Source organism: Vipera berus, assembly GCF_964194415.1.
Source record: "Vipera berus genome assembly, chromosome: 1".
NCBI lineage: Eukaryota > Metazoa > Chordata > Lepidosauria > Squamata > Viperidae > Vipera > Vipera berus.
Window position 1 is genome coordinate 239,185,042 of NC_138202.1, and position 17,843 is coordinate 239,202,884.

Genomic DNA, 17,843 nt, shown 5'->3' on the forward strand with positions numbered 1-17,843 from the left:
GTTTTTGCTATATTTTATCATATTAGAACATATTCTCATCTGTAAATAGCAGCAGAAAGCAGATACCCTTAGGTATTCCTCATCTGTATTCCTCAATTCCTGTACCTGTTTATTAGCATTTTTAAATGCCAAAATTACCAACCAATCAGATTAGCCTTTGCTTTTTCAGTCAACTTTCGGACTCTGCCTCTGCTAGATGTTCCAAAAGTCAAAGAAGTGTCCTCAAACAACAGTTGTCTTTGTTCTTCTTCTGAATCATCTTCGTTGTAAAAGGCTGTCCTCCTACCTTGGTTTCTAGTTCTCATATGAGGTTCAGAATCTTTACATTCCTCAGTCTCTTCTTCAATAGGCTCATCTGTCTTTTTCCTCCTGCTTCTTGTCTGAATCTTAGGATCAGGAGAAAAAGTAAGTTCCAATTCTGGCTGGTCTTCCTGTAGTTTTCTTTTAGGTTTTCTCCCACCACGGCCTTTTCTTTGTAACAAGTCTTCCTTCACATTGTTTTCAGAGACAGAATTGCATGCAGTAGAAACAGAGGCTTCCTCCATTATCAAATCTTTCACAGTCTGGTTTCTGTGCTCCTCTGAATGTTTCTGTTCAGCAAGTAACAGAGTTTTTGGTTTTCTCCCTCTTTTCTTGTGCACCACTTCACACGTATTGTTGGTCTCAATCTTGGGTTTCCGTCCAGGGCCCCTCTTAAACACAGGTTTTGAAGATTGCTCCCCATGTCCATTTACTTGGATGCTTCCCAAGGCCAAAGCCATTGCATTATTCTTGCAATCTGATATAACAACAAAGTAATGCGTAAGTAACTCATAGCAGCCATTTTAACTGCACAGACAACTTTCAAAACCTTCATTGAATTTACAATTTAAAATGTAGAATTGGAGCGATCAACCTGCTGAACTCCAAATGTAGGCAGTGTCAGTTTCACAGCAAGCTTATTATCAAATGCATTCATTACTTTTTACTAATGTGATCTATTTTTCAGCATCCTATGCCACAAACTAATTATAGCAAGTGCAGCCCCTTGAGGGATGTGAGAATTGTGAAAGACCTGTATCTCACAGGAAAAAAAAGAGGGAGGATATTCAATGAAGTAGAGGCAGATAACTGGTTCCTTGAAGAGGAATTGCATCAGGACACAAATGGCAGCGTGACCTTGGATGTCTTGGTGGCCTTTGATACCACTCATCATAGCAAAGGCCTGGGAGAAGAAAGCACGATTTTGTAGTTCGCTTTTCTGGTCAGGTTGTTGCTGCATTTTGTTTCTATATTTTTAATAGATGTTATTGACCTTACAAATAAACAATAAACAAACCAATAAAATTCAAACAAACTTACCTTGTGGACTGACCATAGCTGATTTTGGTTTACGTTTGATTTGTTTATCTTTTTCTAAATTTTCTCTTGCAGTATTATTCCTAGTGTTATGGATATAATTGGCTTGATTAGGGACTGGTAAAACATTCTGGTTCTTGGAATGTTTGGTAGAATTTTCTAGTACTGTTAGACAAAAAAAGGGTAAGCTTTTATTAGAATCTAATATCTGCTCAGCAATAAAATTAATATTTTCAATGTGGAATATATACAAAGTGCATGCAAAGCAAGATGCTATTTTATTTGCTCATCCTCTTTTTGTAAGTTTTACTAAAGCTGTACTCTTTACACAATTACACTTTCATATTTTGGTATTGTTGTAGAATGTAGTATTTGGATCCAAAATGAGCAAAGGTGCTTCACATCTCGTATTCTTGCTGTATCTGTCCTAAGCTAACATAGTAACTGTGCAAGTTCAGGAAATTATTCAAGTTCAGAAGATATTATGGAGGTAGAGGCAGAGTGTCATTGCCCCCTTAATTCAAATGTACAAGCTCAGGAAAATACCCCTTTAAGAAACTAACAATGAATATACAGTGAGGGTGCCCATTAAGAAATAATTAGTATCAACAGCAACAATAGGTCTAATGTAGGCAAACAAATGTCCCAACCAAAACTACTTAAAAAGTGCTTGATTAGCTTCTCTAAGAAAGTTACTATTTCCAAGAAAAACTCCCTTGTAATTGAACCTCATGAATGCGACCATACACTACAAATTCTGATTCTATAATGGAAAATCATGGTACGGCAAATTTAGAATTAAAATTATTTTATCAATTAGTTCACCTGTTTTCCCTGATGTAGCAGCACTATTAGGCTTCAAAGTTACAGGCTTTCCACCTGAAGAAGTGGAAGGTTGTTCATTGGTAGTTGTTTCGGTTATTGCCCTAGTACTTCTTGTTCGAACCAAACTCGCCGAGTCAACTACTTTCCCGTTCATCTGAGCTGCGATGTTTCTCAATAAAGTTGGACGTGCAGGCGCAGAAGAAGAAGGTGTAGTGGCGAGCTCAGCTTTCAGCTGCGGTTTTATTAATCTTCGTTTCCTATCCGGACTAAAAATAGATGACAAGTCCAATAACTGATGCTATTTTATAGAGTAAAATAAAAACAATATTTATTAATATTAATAATATGCTTTGGTCATCAACCAGTTTAATCCATGAGTAATTCCAGTGGAGATTTAATTCAGATGTGGCCTACTTTACTCTATCCTTATGTTTTCCCTAGAATTCAAAATGCTCTCCAATATCCAAAAAGCTCAAATCCTAAGCAAATAAAGAGGTACGCAATATCTGGCTTAGAGTTACGTTTGTCGCTCCCCCCTTGCCCCCCCACCCTAATTGGATAGTTGGAAGATAGCTAATTAAAAAGAATAATCTCCACTGTCGTTCCTTGTCTCTAGAATGCTCCATCCTGGAATGTAATTCACAAGCTTAAGATGTTAAACTTTCCATCATAAGGTCTTTTATTCTTTCAATGCTGATGAGATTGAACGTATTTTTATCACTTGGGAGGAATTTCAGAATAATTCCATCTTCTCACTGAACGCTACCACTCAAATATCTTAAAACTATATTTACAATCGTGTTCTGTATTTTGAGCTTTTGGCTAGTCAATGGACAGAAATGCTAGTTATGACATGAAAGTGGTAATTAAGGCATCAGGCTAGAAACCAAGAAACTGTGAGTTCTAGTCCCACCTTAGGCATGATCGGTTGACTTTGATCCAATCACTTTTCTCTCAGCCCAACTCACCTCACAGGGTTGTTGTGGGGAAAACAGGAGGAAGAAGGAATATTAGGTGTGTTCTTTATATTATTTTTTATAAGTTATTAATAAAAATACTAAAGACAGGATAAAAAATAAATAAATAATAATTGCCCCTCAAAAATCTCTACTATTATAGTGGTGCCTAAATAAATAGAAAGGGAGCTAGACCTGAATCTACTCAAGGAAGTAAATTGGCGTCACAGTTTTTACACAATATATAAGGCTTATAGAAAGCATTAAAATACTGATACAACTCAGATACAATTGAAAGAACTGTATCATACCTTGATGCAGCACTACTTGAAAGAGAACTGCTTCTACTTCTTTTACTCCTTTTCTTTTGAATTGTGCTTCTTTTATGAAAGCGTAAGGCAGATTTGTAGTCTGATAAAATTGAACTAATGTGCTCCTCAAAGAAAGCAGACAGGCGTAGGCTCATACTATAAATCTGTTTTAAAAATTAAACAATTAACGATGATATAAATCTTGAATGGATGCATAAAATGTTAATTATAAAAAGACCAAATGGGCATATTTATCCCTGGAAAATTCTCCAGAGTTCAAGAGATTCTTGTTATTTCCTGCCCCAAACTTCCATGAACATAGCAAAAGAGGCTGATGTTATTAATATCAAGTGACATCCTCAAGAGACCCTTACAAACATCGTTACATTTCAATACAATATATGCTGTCAGAATGTTTTCAGTGATGAAAAATGTGGGCTAGAAATTTCATAAATAAAACACACACACACACTAAGCCTTGCCCTATTTTCTAATTTAACTGTTTATATTTGCCAGTGCCACATTAATAACACACTAAAATAAATGAAAAATCTACAGTATTCCAGTATATAGAATAATTTTGTATAAAGCAATTAATGTAAAATGATTCAGGTAGACATTAATAATTGCAATATGTTTCAAGGTCAAAACATTCTCACCCATAACTGTCCTAATAAAACCCCAAGAAAGTGTTCAAACTTCATTCTGACAGTGCCAGAAGAAGCCAAGAATGACCATTCTGACCTATTTTACAGTTGCAGTAACTCATTTGAGTTTGGATAATTTTTGACAGATTTAACCGTCACCTAAAATCAAAACAGAGCATTTCAGGAACTTAACATTTCAATGTGAAACATTTCTGCATACTTCAATATTTTGACTTAAACACGTTTTAGAGTGTGCTGAAAATTAAGGTAATAAAACAAAAGCTCTTGCCCACATTAGAAAATGAAGGGAAGGAAGTTAACTATCTTTTTAAAAATCTCTTCTGTTTGCCCAATATTTGTCTCTAAACAATTATAAATTCGCACCATCAAGAAAAAAGCAAAAATGCTTTCTCTCATTCTATTAATATGGTCTCTATGCTTTTCACATATGGTAAGTGACTACCCATGCTTCTTCTGAAAATAAAACTCTGGCAGATTTTCATAGTACTATGTTCATCAATAGTTAATGAAAAGACTGATGATCATTCACCTTCTGATTTGATCTCCAAAAAAAATCAAATCTACAATATTCTGGGAAGGGCCACATCATTCTATAGCAATATCCATTTTCCCCATTCTATCTGTGTAAACTTTTACCTCCACAATCTTTAGTATCATTACACATATCATTAAAATCTTTGCAAAACAAAATACCAGAGATTTTAAAAGACAAGAGATTTTTAAGTTAATTGATGGTAATGCTCTGCATTATTTTCTATGAAATTTGGTATGCTTCGTCCCTTGCCTTTATCTTTTTGCAATATTTTCCCTGTGCTAAATTATTATGAAAGGAAGTTTTATTTTTCCAAATCTTGCTCTAGAACCAGTTATCAAGTTATCTACAATCCAAAATGGATTGTAGAACCTCTTTATAGTTTTATTAGCCATATCAAATATAAAAATATAACTAACATTCAGAGGAATAAACACATCCCATGGTGCAATATTAAAACATTTTAGATATAAAATGTGAAGCCATACTCTTGATCTTTTGCATGGTGTATAAACTTTGGAATTGCTGAAGATCAGTCTGACATCTTTACACAGCTCCATTGGTGATTCATAATTTCCTGCTTCCAAGGTTTCTCGCACTGTTGCAAAATCCATTGGTGTATCAATAATGTCTCTGTAATCCTTTTAAAAAGCACAAATGTCAATAATCAGTATCAACAATAAGATTATAAGAATAGTACAACAGTACTGTTATTGTAAAAGCTTTGTAAAAATCATAAATCTTTAACCAAACCATGAAAGTCCAAGAACAAAATCCACATGTAAATACCTAATTTTTAAATATTTGTTGATTACTTTAAGAGTAGGATAGCCATTCTTTTTACTTCAATTTTTTAAGACAAATATTTCAGTATAATGCTAACTTTTTTCAATACTCACTGGATACTCAATAAGATCCACTGGCTGGCGAAAAGGTTCAGAATCTTCACACTGAAAAATCAGATTCAACAATTCCTGACACTGTCTCTTCCATGCCTGAATATCATATGACTGAGCTCTGTTACGCAGCCTTCTTTTTGGCTGATGATCCTGTAATGGCAATTTCAAACAGCTTTTATTATGTTTTTGTTACTATCTTTTATTACATATTGCCTTGCTGAGATTCCAACTTATAATTATCCAAGTTATCATGTAACAATTAGTTTTATAATTATTAAACACATAAATATGAGATATGAAAAGACATAGATGCACAGATGGGGAGTAGGGAGGCATGTCATGCAGACTCAAAATCTGAGCTGACTCAACCAATTAAATCAGAAGAGATTTGATTTAGCCTAAAATTAATTCAGCCTTATTTGTAGTTTTACTAACCCTCTCCATGTGATGTGAACTATTTATTAGACAATTAACTGTTCCTTCTGAATGACACAAATTCTTTGGGGATACCATAAAAATATGTCTTTGAGTTTCACACATCGAGTGTGTGAAAACTGTGGTACTGACTTAGCACATAATTTTTCTTTAATAAGACGGTTTCAGAACCTCCTTTGTAGCATTGACCGAGACAACTTGGTCATGACTACAAAGTACTTTTAGGTAGCTCCATATCAGATATGGGCATAGGGTAGAATATATTTATTAAATTTATATGACCCATCTTATTCTGAAAAGTGACTCTGGCAAGCTGTTCTAAGAATTATGCTTTTAAACATTTTATCAAAGGATTAGATGACAGCATCCGGGGGATGATTATTAAATCCACAGATGACACAACACTGGGAATACCAAATTAACACCCTACAATAGAAAGAGAACATTAAAAAGAAAAACCAGCCTGAATACTGGGCTAAAATAGGAAGAATGCTCTTGCATTTGAGGAGAAAAGAAATCAAAGGCAGAAATAAAGTGTAGCGGTGCTGGCTGAAAGGCTTTGTGGGAGCCTGCCTGAGGAGAGGGAAGCTCGGACAGCTGCTGCTGGTTTTTAGGCGCAGCGGGCGTGGATCAGGTGAAAGGAAAGAAAAAGGAGGAAAGGAAGGGGGTGGGAGAGGTGGTTGCTTTTGCTGTTGTTGGGGAGAGACCAGGTGAAGCCAAAGAGGAATTTGAGGTTTTAGCTGATCCCTTTATCAGGAGAGGGAAGGAGAGAGTGAGTGAGAGAGAGAAGGTGGAATTTTATTGCTTCTTTCACAGGGGTGGGGGGAATATCCTGAGCGGAGTCAAGAGGGAGAGTAAGGAGAGAGAAAGTTGCTGGGGTTGCTAAATTCAGTTTTTAACAATAAAGGAAAGGAGGGAGGGGTTTTGACATCAACAAGACCTGAGACTGCGAGAGACGACAGAAGAGAAGGAGAGGCTGGTCGCTATTGCTTTGGAGACCAGCGGCCATCCGAAAGGTTACTTGTGCAAGTTATACACATTGTAGGGAGTTGCTCTAGCAGGACGAGCTGTTACTGCAGAGTGCTAACTACCTTTGTTTGTGTTTCCACTGCTGCCTGGAGGGGGGGGTCCCCACCCCCTTGTTTCCAAACCGTCACTGTAAAATCATTGACTATTGCTGCTATGACTGCCTGGGGCTGTTAAAACAATGCCACACATTGACTATCTGGTCATCATTGTTCCTGAAAGCCCCCCTCTTGACAACAAGAATCTGCCATCTCCTCACTTTGCATGAGCTCCTGCTGGAAAAGACACTTTATTAACACTTTGAGAGGGTAGCTGCAGAGCGCGACGGAGGGGAGTGGGGCTGGGAGGGTCTGGGCTTTCGCGGCCTCTGTGGGGGTAACGCTACAGAAGGATAGAGACAGACAGTAGTACATGTGAAAAAGATCTACATGTTTTGGTAGTTGAACATGAAGCAAAAATATGGGCCAAAGGTTTTGCTATGGAAAAAGCTATTTTGGGTTGTATTAAAGAAGCACAGGGTCCATATTACAAACTGTCCCACTGTACCATTCCTTAGTTATGTCCCTCTTAAGATCATCATGTCACGTTCTGCAGAAAAAAGACATCAATACACCTGAGCAAGTTTATGAAGAAACTAGAAACCAAATCCTAGGAAGGATGATTAAAGGAACTGAATAACATTTAGTCTAAAGAAGACAAGAGAGATGCATATTATTTTCTGTTGCCCCAGAGGGCAGGACCAGCACTAATGGATTGATACTACAGGCAATTGATTCAGGTTAGATATCAGAAAAATAACTTGACTGTAAGAATTATCAACCAGTGGAATAGGTTGCCTTCCTGGGCACCTTCAAAGAGCAATATCAAAAGCAAGGGCAGCAACCTCAGGAAAAAAAGAACCATTTGGATTTCTGAAAATATCTTAAATGCTAATAGGATAATATAATAGAATCTCAAAAGCCTATTAAAATAACTCTCCTACACAACCTATAGCTAGTGCAATTAAGTGTTACTTTTGGGTCTCTGGTTATTGGGCACTTGACACTAGTTCACACTTCTACCCTTCCCTAGATTCATGAATCCTTTTCTGTAACAGCCATTTACAGACCTGCCTTAACAGTCTTGTTGCCTCTTCTATGTTCCCAAGCTCTGTTTCACCAGGCAGAAGCTGGATAGCCATCTGTTTCAATGCCTTTGTGGAAGTCACACTGAGCAAGGATTAACTTCTGAGGTTACTTCTAATACTATTCTGTGCACTTGGTACATAAAACTAGTTAAATGGGATATGGAATGGGTGGGTTATTTGTGCTATGCGAACAGAGCCCTACCATGTCAAATTTTATTTTATTCATAACATTTTTAAGCCGCTCATCTCCCCTACAAAGTGACTCTGGGCATCTTACAGGTTATAAATGCAGATTATCAAATCAGAAATACAGATTTAAAACAAAAGTTACCTTCCTCTTTCTAGTGGAAGTTCCTGGCATGTCAGCATCTTTCTCTTCTTCCTTTGGGCAACAAAATATCCATTATATGATGTAGAAATACTCAGCTTTGGAAAATATTTCACTTTGACACAACCTTATAGTTCCTTCTTAAATTTGTATCTAAGAACTATGTGCTTCTGCATTTTTATTGAGTGGTAAAACATACATGGCAACTGCAGAACCCATTGATTGTAATCCAATTATTTTTGTCCAATGACAAAACGGCTTCTCTCAATGCAACAGAATCTCATCTTTCCTCCTATCCATCCATCCATCCATGTGATGGTGGGGTGTAGATGTCACATAATTTTTGGAGAGAAAATATCAACGCACAATAAAATTCTGTTTGTCTATCACTGGACACAGACCACATTTTAGTACAGTTGGTTCTACTAGATTCAGCATTTCTCTCTTCTGTGTGTATATGATGTCAGTACTACAAAAGTACAAATTATACAATCCATTTTTCAAGGCTTAACCAAAAAGGAAAAAAATATAATTAAAGCAGAACAAAATATGATAAAAGCAGAACAAAAAAAGCAAAACAAAACAAAATAAGGGAATGCCTTCCTAAACTTTCAACATGTGAATTCTGTAAACTAATTTATGGCTAAAAATACCACGAGTCTTTGGTACTAATCTAGTTTTCGTTATACCTTCATAAAGAATCATAAAGCAGTAATTCATCTGCAGTGACTATGTGAAAATGATACTTTGACCATGAAAACTGCAGCATCATAAACATTCAGAAGGTTTCTTCCAATTATAATCATATATAAACAATCTCAATATTAACTCTGGGATTCTACAGGGACAATTTCTTTAAAAGTACATGACAAATTAAAGCCATTTCTGAGTTAAAGTTTCTGTTTGTTTTTTAAAAAAACTATTTAAAAATATGTATAGACAATGTCAATGAACCATTATAAAATCAACCATTATTTTAACATTTGAGATTTTTACAAATGCCTGTACTGAGTCTCAGGGTAATTGTATATTTATATTTGTATTTGTATATGTATGTATTTTGTTCCAAAGTGATGTGGCTTTTATGTACATTTATACTCTGCATTTGGAAATGGTGGGATTACAGATTTTCTTTTTTCTTTTTTTTACTCTGTTCTATCTAAAAGGTAGGATTCTAAGATAAAATGAGTTTGCAGATAGAATCCCTAAGGCTTACATACTTGGAGAAATAATGCAGGTTTTACCAAATTACACCTTATCAACCAGCTTATGCAGCAACACAGGTTGCAATTGTTCCAAAAAGCATAACTTTGGAACCAAGATGCACATTTACAACCTTTGTCCTGTGCCTGACCCATTTTTTTTCTTTTCTCCCCACCTTGCAGAAATTGTTTAGACAAGTAACCTATTCCTGAGCTGCTTTTCTCCCCAGCACTTCTCCAAAAGGTGCTAACTGCAAGTTAACAAGTTCAGCTCTATAACCTTCACTAGCCACCTCACAGCTACTGCTTGTAAGATTTTAATCATGTCACAGCTTTGGCTTTTGTTTCCCTAGTCAGGGGGGTGGTGGAGTGGGGGTGAGCTAGGCAGTTTCCTTTCCATGTGTATTTCTCATTGTGGCCTGCTTACTCCTTATAATCGCTTCGTCTTCAATTAATGTAAATACAAACATTAATTCCCTTCTTGCTAAGTATCCAAGCCCTGGGGTGAGCATTCCATACAGCACAGTATGGAGGGAAAGGAAAGCTGAAGTAAAATCCTTAGCACAATTGTGGTCATGTGATTTTTCGGTCTCAATCGTAGTCCCTAAACTACCTGTACCAGTGGTGGGATTCAGCCAGTTCGCACCATTTGGCAGAACTGGTAGCTAATGTTTTGTTGCCCAGGCCCAGAATGGACTTCCAGAAGTGGCATCCACACAGAGAACCGCTTGTTCACATATTTGAATCCCACCACTGACCTGTACCCAGATTTGGCACAGTCATACATGGGCATAAGGACTGGACATACATGGAATTACTAACAAGTATTTATAAAGGACAAATAACCGGCATTCATATCTAAAGATGTATTCCCAATACAGATTTTATACTGCATTAAAATTCTGTTGTGTAGGTTGTCATCTAAGGTTTTGTATTTTATTTCTATTGCCAGTATTAATTTTATGTTGCATTATTGGGCTGAAAAACAAAATAGATTATACAATATTGAAACAAAATCACCACTTTATTTAAAAATGCATTGCACGTTGAATTAGCTTACCTCTTCTGAATCAGACAAGACTTTTTTCTTCATGGCATTATAGAGCGGAATTATATCATAACAGGCCTGATCCCTGTTCAAAACAAACACTATACATTAATGAACTTATCTGCATCCACTACTTTATATTTTTCTACTCCGGTATACTACAGCATTAAAAAAATCTATATATTTCAAAAACTGATACATAGCTGTTAAACAGGAAGTTAATATACTTGCAGAAGCGCACTGTTTGAGCTTACACACAATAGCCAAAAGATTCAGCCAAAGGAAAGAAGTCAAGTCATGGTTTTTTTAAAGTGTGATTGAGAGGTAGGTACTAAAAATTATTACATATAATGAACAAAGCAGTCCTTCCAAGAGATATGACACAATAAGTAATGTTGAATGAATAAAAACACGGCAAGCATGAAAGGTTCCAGTAGCAAGACACTTTTAATAATAATGTTGCCAAAATGCTAGAGTAACTTGGAATATCTTCAGAAGTATTTACTTAGCAAATGTGAATAGTAGCAATATTTGTCTCTGACAAACACTAAAAATAAACTGGTCCTTTTCATAATCCCTTTTAACAAAGGATTATGAAAAAGGTAAGGATAGAGGTCTTATGGAAACATATACATTCATTCCTGGATTTAGGAAAGAATGGTGAAAGAAGTATTTTAATTCATATGAAAAATGAGAAATTAATTCATTAGTATCTAATCATTCCTTACATCCCAAAGTACATGGATCATAATATGCATAACTCAGTGAGCTGAAGGATTTGAGGCTTTCAGAAGAAGGGATAATAGTTTTAGCAGTTACAGCAACTGCAATGGCAGCAGTAAAAGACGAAGTTTTTCCATTCAGTTGTAGAAAACGTCTGACATTCACTAATTCAAGCAGCTCAAGATGCTTCATTAGGCAGCATTTTCATCCTTCACCTGAGTTGGTGCTATTCATCCATGTGATGGATAGTAATATTAAACAAGAGTGCAAACAGCAATAGTCATTATGTATCCAGGAGTAATGCAGTGATGGTTTCAGAAAATTATGCTTTAAGAGCAGGAAGATCAGTAGTGTAGATTCTGTGTGTCTTGATGAGTTAAGGGCCTGTGCTATACCAAAACTCTGAATCTGCTGAGCATAAGAAATTCAGTGAAGAATCTGTAACAGAGCACTATCCTATAACATTAAGTAGACAAAACATACTACTATAGCAATTCATACTAGATTTCTCAGTCCAAAGATGTGATTCAATTCAGTCTGTATCCATTCAGTGGTGATGATGGAAGTGGAATAATCTGTAGTCTTGGTTATTAATTCTGGACAAAACTAACTATTTGATAAAGAGTCATGGGAGTTTCTGAATAAAGAGCACCTATCCCTTTCCTCTAATACTGAAGGAAAAGGGACATTTCTTGAGGCTCTAAATTTGACTGTGAGACAAATCTGGCGCAGAGAAACCTTTTATTAAGGCCTGGTGTTAATTATCTCAGTTTACCTGTCTGCAACTGTTTGAAGTGCTAATACACACAAGGTATTCACCAGCATAGTTAGTGCATTCTTTCCTTTGTAAACATATTATAAACTATAAATATGTAAAATATACAGCTCACTCACAAATTAAAAATGTTAAAATTATATTAAAATTTGTTCTCTGAACTTTATTAACTTACTTCATGAAGTGCAGCAAGAGATCTGTGACAAACTTGGCAGACTTGACAATAGGACTTCCTGGTTCATTGAATGTGCGTGTATTACATTCTATATACCTGACTTCCCACATAAGGGAAGAAAGTCGCCTTTGAAATTTAAAAACAAAACAAAACAGTATTACTATGCACTTGAAATTTTTACATTATTGTACCCATGATAGAAATGTTTAATAAATTATTTTGTTTTACTTTTATTACCCAAAACCTAGAATTCAGCTAGATTTATTTATATATTATAAAAACTAGGAAATCCAAGTAAAATGTAGCTATTTTTTTGACTTAAGTGTTTTATAGTGTTCTTACCCCGAGACATACGCAATCGTTACACAGTCCCTAAAATATAAAATAAAATTTGAAAATAAAAAGATTGCAAGAAAAATTTGCACTGGAAAGACTATAAAGCTAATGTCTGGCAAACTTAAGAACATTTCCTATCTGAAGTGCCAGCACTAAAAATGTTCTCCTCGGTAGCCAGAAGAATAAAATATATATGCAAATATAAATAGCTTCAAGTGTTCTTGAATACTATTGGTTAAAATTCATGAAGTGCTTTAAAGGGAGCACTTCAAAAGGGACTTTGATGAGATTGTGCAAAGTTGATATAAAACAGCTTTCTGAAAATACTGTTATTACAGGTCTCTTGGGCAGTAACATTAGGTTGCTAAATAAAGTTACAGAACAAAGCTTTCACTGCCTTTGTTTTCATTTAATCAATTATTTTTTATCAACAGACCTAATTTAAAAAAGATTGTTTACCATTTAGTAAAACATTCTTTACTAAAGCTTAAGACAAAAACTAGTTTCAAGATAATAATATAAGTTGATACACCTATTAGGGCACTTGGGAAGGGAACCAAGTAAAAAGCACATATAAAAATTATGGTCTTCACCAGGTCATTAATGAGGAAATGCAACAGACTTCTCTAAGAATGAAATTCTAGAGCAGGGGTGTCAAACTCAATTTCATTGAGGGCCGCATCAGCATTGCAGTTGTCCTCAAGGGGCTGGGTGGGCGTGGCCTACTGGGTGGGCATGGCCAGCTCTACATCATTTGCATTAAGGGTGCCTATGGGGGCCTGGGCAGGAGTGGGACAGATCTGAGGGTCTCTGGCAGAAGGAGGGTCTCTGGGCCGGGGCCAAGGCAGTGGGGGCCGTTCCCTCACTGTTTCCAGGATGGCTTCGCGGGCCACATGAAACCACTTCGCAGGCCGGATCTGGCCCCCAGGCCTTGTGTTTGACATGTCTGTTCTAGAGCTTTAGCATTATCACTGAAATAGCCTTCTTCCTAATTTCAACTTTTAAGCAGTTTCAAAACATTGCTTTTAAGATCAATGGATACTAACAAAATCACACAGGAAAACATTAAATACGAGATCAAGAATGCCCCTAAGTGATATTGTAAAATTATTATAGTAATAAATCTATGCATTGTTTTAATGCATTAAATTCATATAATGTATATAATGAGGAAATGCAAGTGGCGTACACAAAGTTTGAATAAAAGAGCCTTGGTGGAGCAGTGGGCTAATGCCTCCTTAAGTAACAACAGCTGCCTGCAATTAGTGCAGGTTCGCATCCCACCAGGCTCAAGGTTGACTCAGCCTTCCATCCTTCCGAGGTAGGTAAAATGAGGACCCAGATTGTTGGGGGCAATCAAGCTGACTTTGTAATAATGCCGCTTGGGTTTGTGTGTGAAAGCCCTAATAAGCAGGCATATACACAGAATGAAGGCTACTGCTAAGCTTGTAAGCCGCCCTGAGTCTTCGGAGAAGGGCGGGATATAAATGGAATTAAAATAAAAAAAAATAAAAAATAAAATGAACTTTAGAACAAACCTGTAAAATCTATTTTCCAATCTCTGCTTAATTGTACTGAGATCAGTGGGGTATGCAACAACAGTGCAGTACATTGGATAAGCCTGGAAATCCACAGGTGCCACAAAAGCAGAAGCAATATCTACAATAAAATGTTATTAGATTTCAAAAAACAATGCTTTTAGAAATAAATAAACAAATGTTATGTATGTAGGTTAAAGCAACAAGAGCATTAAACAAACACAATTTGTTTAAACATGGTTAGTACAAGAATTTTCTTTAATATGTTTCATTAAAGTCTTTATTCACCATATTAGAAATGTGTCCTAAAACGTTTTACTTCAGCAAGTGATTTAAATAAGAAATTAGACATAGAAGCCAGATTTAGATTTTATGTTTATCTAATACAAGAAAAACTGTTACTTGCTCACCGAGGAGGCAGTATTCAGCCAATCTCGGTGATCTTGGGATGCAGTCCAGATCTTGGAAGAAGGCAATTGCAAACCATTTCTTTATCATGCCAAGAAAACTATATGGATATCTTTATGAAAGTTAGCAGGAGTTAAATTTGATTTGAAAATGTTTGTATTGAAACATTTATTTAGAGAGCTGGTACATGTGGTGTGTTTGTGTGGATTGCTTTAAGTAAAATTATTACCTAAAGTCATCAGTTGATTTATCCCTGAAATTATTCTTTCACATTCATCATCACGAGTTCTGGAACCCCATTCTCCATCCAGAGGTTTGTATATTAACGATCTGCATTCAGTATCAGTTAAAGGAACACTAGTTCCAAGTTCCTCTGGAAATACAGCTGAAATAAAGCATTAAGTATAATAATTATTAATGCAAAACAACTTACCTGGTGGGGAAAATTCCTCTTCTATTAGATTTCTCCAGTACACTTTCCCTATGCATGTAGAAGTTACTCTCCAGTTACTCTCTAGAGAAAATGGGGAGCAATGGCTCCCTGTGACTTCTCTAGAAAACTAAATATCAAGGATTGAAATTTAAATGACATCCGAAGTTGTTATCCTACTCCTATGGCCCACAGCAGCCTGGATTTGTTCTTTAGGCCAAATTCAGCCCATCATTTCTGACTAAAAGAGATTCTTTAATAGCCCAATTCATAACAACAGCAGACAAAAAAGAAACGTACTTGGGAAAGAGAATAGTAACATTTCCCAACATGAAATAATGCAAAGTATTATTTAAAAGTTATAATGAATCACTGTTCCTTTATAGCAACTGTTCCCACACTTCTGTACATGAGGTACTGAATTATGGATTCTTTCTATGAACAGGTTTCTACGTTTCATTTAGCATACTTTGCCAAGATAGATGGCTAACTTCGCTCACGGTTTTGGACTAAAAAGACTATCCTGATAGCAGCATAAGAATTCTTTGTCATTCTACAGCAACAAAATTGGGGAGTCTAATCACATGATATTATGAAGATAAAAATAATACAGGACCAGAACTTTTGGCTTAACTAATAAGCCCAACCTCTTTACGTGTCGGTTTTTACACCTTTTAGGCAATTTACAACTAATGCTAATCTAAGCAAACAAAAAGGGGCTTAACAATTGAAATTATTACTTTCTTCCTATTGCTTCTAAAGAGTTCACAATACTTTGGCTCAATAAAACCCAACAGTCCTGAAAACCAGAAGCATTAAACAAAATGAAATTTATCATTTCATTAACCAAAACTAGTTCTTCTTTTAAAGCAAAATCAGCTTTCCAGATTATCACATCTGCACATTAAGTTCTGTATCCTCTTTCTGCACATCTAGGAGAAAATAGGCACATACCATTGTTTGGTATAGGCTCCATATCCCATGGGCTCATTTTCTCAGTATCTCCATTGTCCCAACTTCAAAGAAAAAAAGATTAAAAAAACATTTTGGACAATATTATTTATCTAAATATTTATTGATAATAAGTTTTTCCAATTTTAAATAGTAAATATCAAATACTACAATGGCATTAACCAGTTTACAGTTAAATGCACTCGGATTTTAAAAACCAGAGAAATTAAATATTGCTGTATTTACAAACATACTAACCAGACATTGTAGCACTGAAACAAGCTGTCAGGATAATCAGGCTGAAGAGGCTCTTGACTTTCTATTGTTCCGAACCACCATGCATCATCAATTACTGATCTAAATCGATCACCTGCACAGGTACACCAAACTATATAATTAACCATTTCTATACGCATTACTATTTTGAATAGTAATTTTACAACAACTGCATGAATAAGAAGAGTTAAAACACCAGCAGTCTTTCAAGCAAAGATTCATACAATTAAAAATTCAAATGTTCCATAACAAGTAGCTTGTCAAATGTACTATAAAGGTAAACTGAATTGGGCCAGAAATATTAGTTCGACAGACAAGGAAAATTTTCTAAGCACAGAATCTCTCTGGGACTGAGGCTGAATGTGCTTATGTCATGACACTATTGTGCAACGTGAATTATGCATTAGTGTCATTTTGTGTGTTTGTGGCTTCTACCAGCTATGAAATATAAATAAATATAAAACCAACTCAAAGACGTTGTAAACTAAATTGAACACTGGGAACTATTCATGAAGAAACCACGTAAGATTTTTCCAAAAGAACAATAGAGATGGGCCAACCTCATAGGATGAAGTTGATGTTCCAAAGGGTGGAGGCCGTAGCAGAAAAGGCACACCGCCTAGATCCTGCTAGATGGAAACTCTCAGTAGACAGGATACTTGTCCTGCTCAAACTGATGGAATGGGTAGATGTGATAGGGAAGTGGCAGTCCCTCAAATAACCTATTCCCATGCTGTGCACAGGTTGAAAGATAAAAACCCTTATAGAATTAATTTTAAAAAGCATTTTTTTAACTGGCTGGGTGACTTTCCAGTATGAGAGAGAGAGTAAAGGATTAAGGAGAAAGAAGAAAGCCAACTGAGGTTTCCAATGACAGTAAATCTGAATGCTATAAATTTTATGTCTGAAAATATTAAAGATTTATACTACTTATTCCAGATATAATAATAATAAGAGTTGGAAGGGACATTGGAGGTCTTCTAGTCCAACCCCCTTCTGAGGCAGGAAACCCTATATCATTTCAGACAAATGGTTGTTTAGTCTCTTCTTAGAAACCTCCAGTGTTGGAGCATTCACAACTTCTAGAGGCCGGTTGTTCCACTATGTACAGTCATGGCCGAAATTGTTGGCACCCCAGAAATTTTTCCAGAAAATCAAGTATTTCTCACAGAAAAGTATTGCAGGAACACTTGTTTTGCTATACACAGGTTTATTCCCTTTGTGTGTATTGGAACACAACAAAAAAGGGAGGAAAAAAAGCAAATTGGACATAATGTCAAACAAAACTCCAAAAATGGGCTGGACAAAATTACTGGCACCCTTTCAAAATTGTGGGTAAACAAGATTGTTTCAAGCATGTGATGCTCCTTTAAACTCACCTGGGGCAAGTAACAGGTGTGGGCAATATAAAAATCACACCTGAAAGCAGATAAAAATGAGAGAAGTTCACTTAGTCTTTGCATTGTGTGTCTCTGTGTGCCACACTAAGTATGGACAACAGAAAGAGGAGAAGAGAACTGTCTGAGGACTTGAGAAC

The 17,843-nt window shown here is 36.0% G+C and overlaps 1 protein-coding gene across 1 annotated transcript in view; it reads right to left on the reverse strand.

The window, feature by feature from the left end:
* Positions 1-6: 6 nt before the first annotated feature.
* Positions 7-17,843, reverse strand: part of PHIP (PHIP subunit of CUL4-Ring ligase complex) — an 87,894-nt gene continuing 70,057 nt past the window's right edge. Inside the window, exons 28-40 of the mRNA XM_081332563.1 lie at positions 16,289-16,400; positions 16,034-16,095; positions 14,879-15,034; positions 14,242-14,362; positions 12,368-12,493; positions 10,707-10,779; positions 8,448-8,498; positions 5,530-5,679; positions 5,119-5,271; positions 3,431-3,594; positions 2,164-2,429; positions 1,342-1,503; positions 7-778 (exon numbers count right to left, since the gene is read on the reverse strand). Of these exons, the coding sequence (XP_081188689.1) occupies positions 135-778; positions 1,342-1,503; positions 2,164-2,429; positions 3,431-3,594; positions 5,119-5,271; positions 5,530-5,679; positions 8,448-8,498; positions 10,707-10,779; positions 12,368-12,493; positions 14,242-14,362; positions 14,879-15,034; positions 16,034-16,095; positions 16,289-16,400 (2,240 nt within the window). The 3' untranslated portion in view covers positions 7-134. The remainder of the gene's footprint in view (positions 779-1,341; positions 1,504-2,163; positions 2,430-3,430; positions 3,595-5,118; positions 5,272-5,529; positions 5,680-8,447; positions 8,499-10,706; positions 10,780-12,367; positions 12,494-14,241; positions 14,363-14,878; positions 15,035-16,033; positions 16,096-16,288; positions 16,401-17,843) is intronic.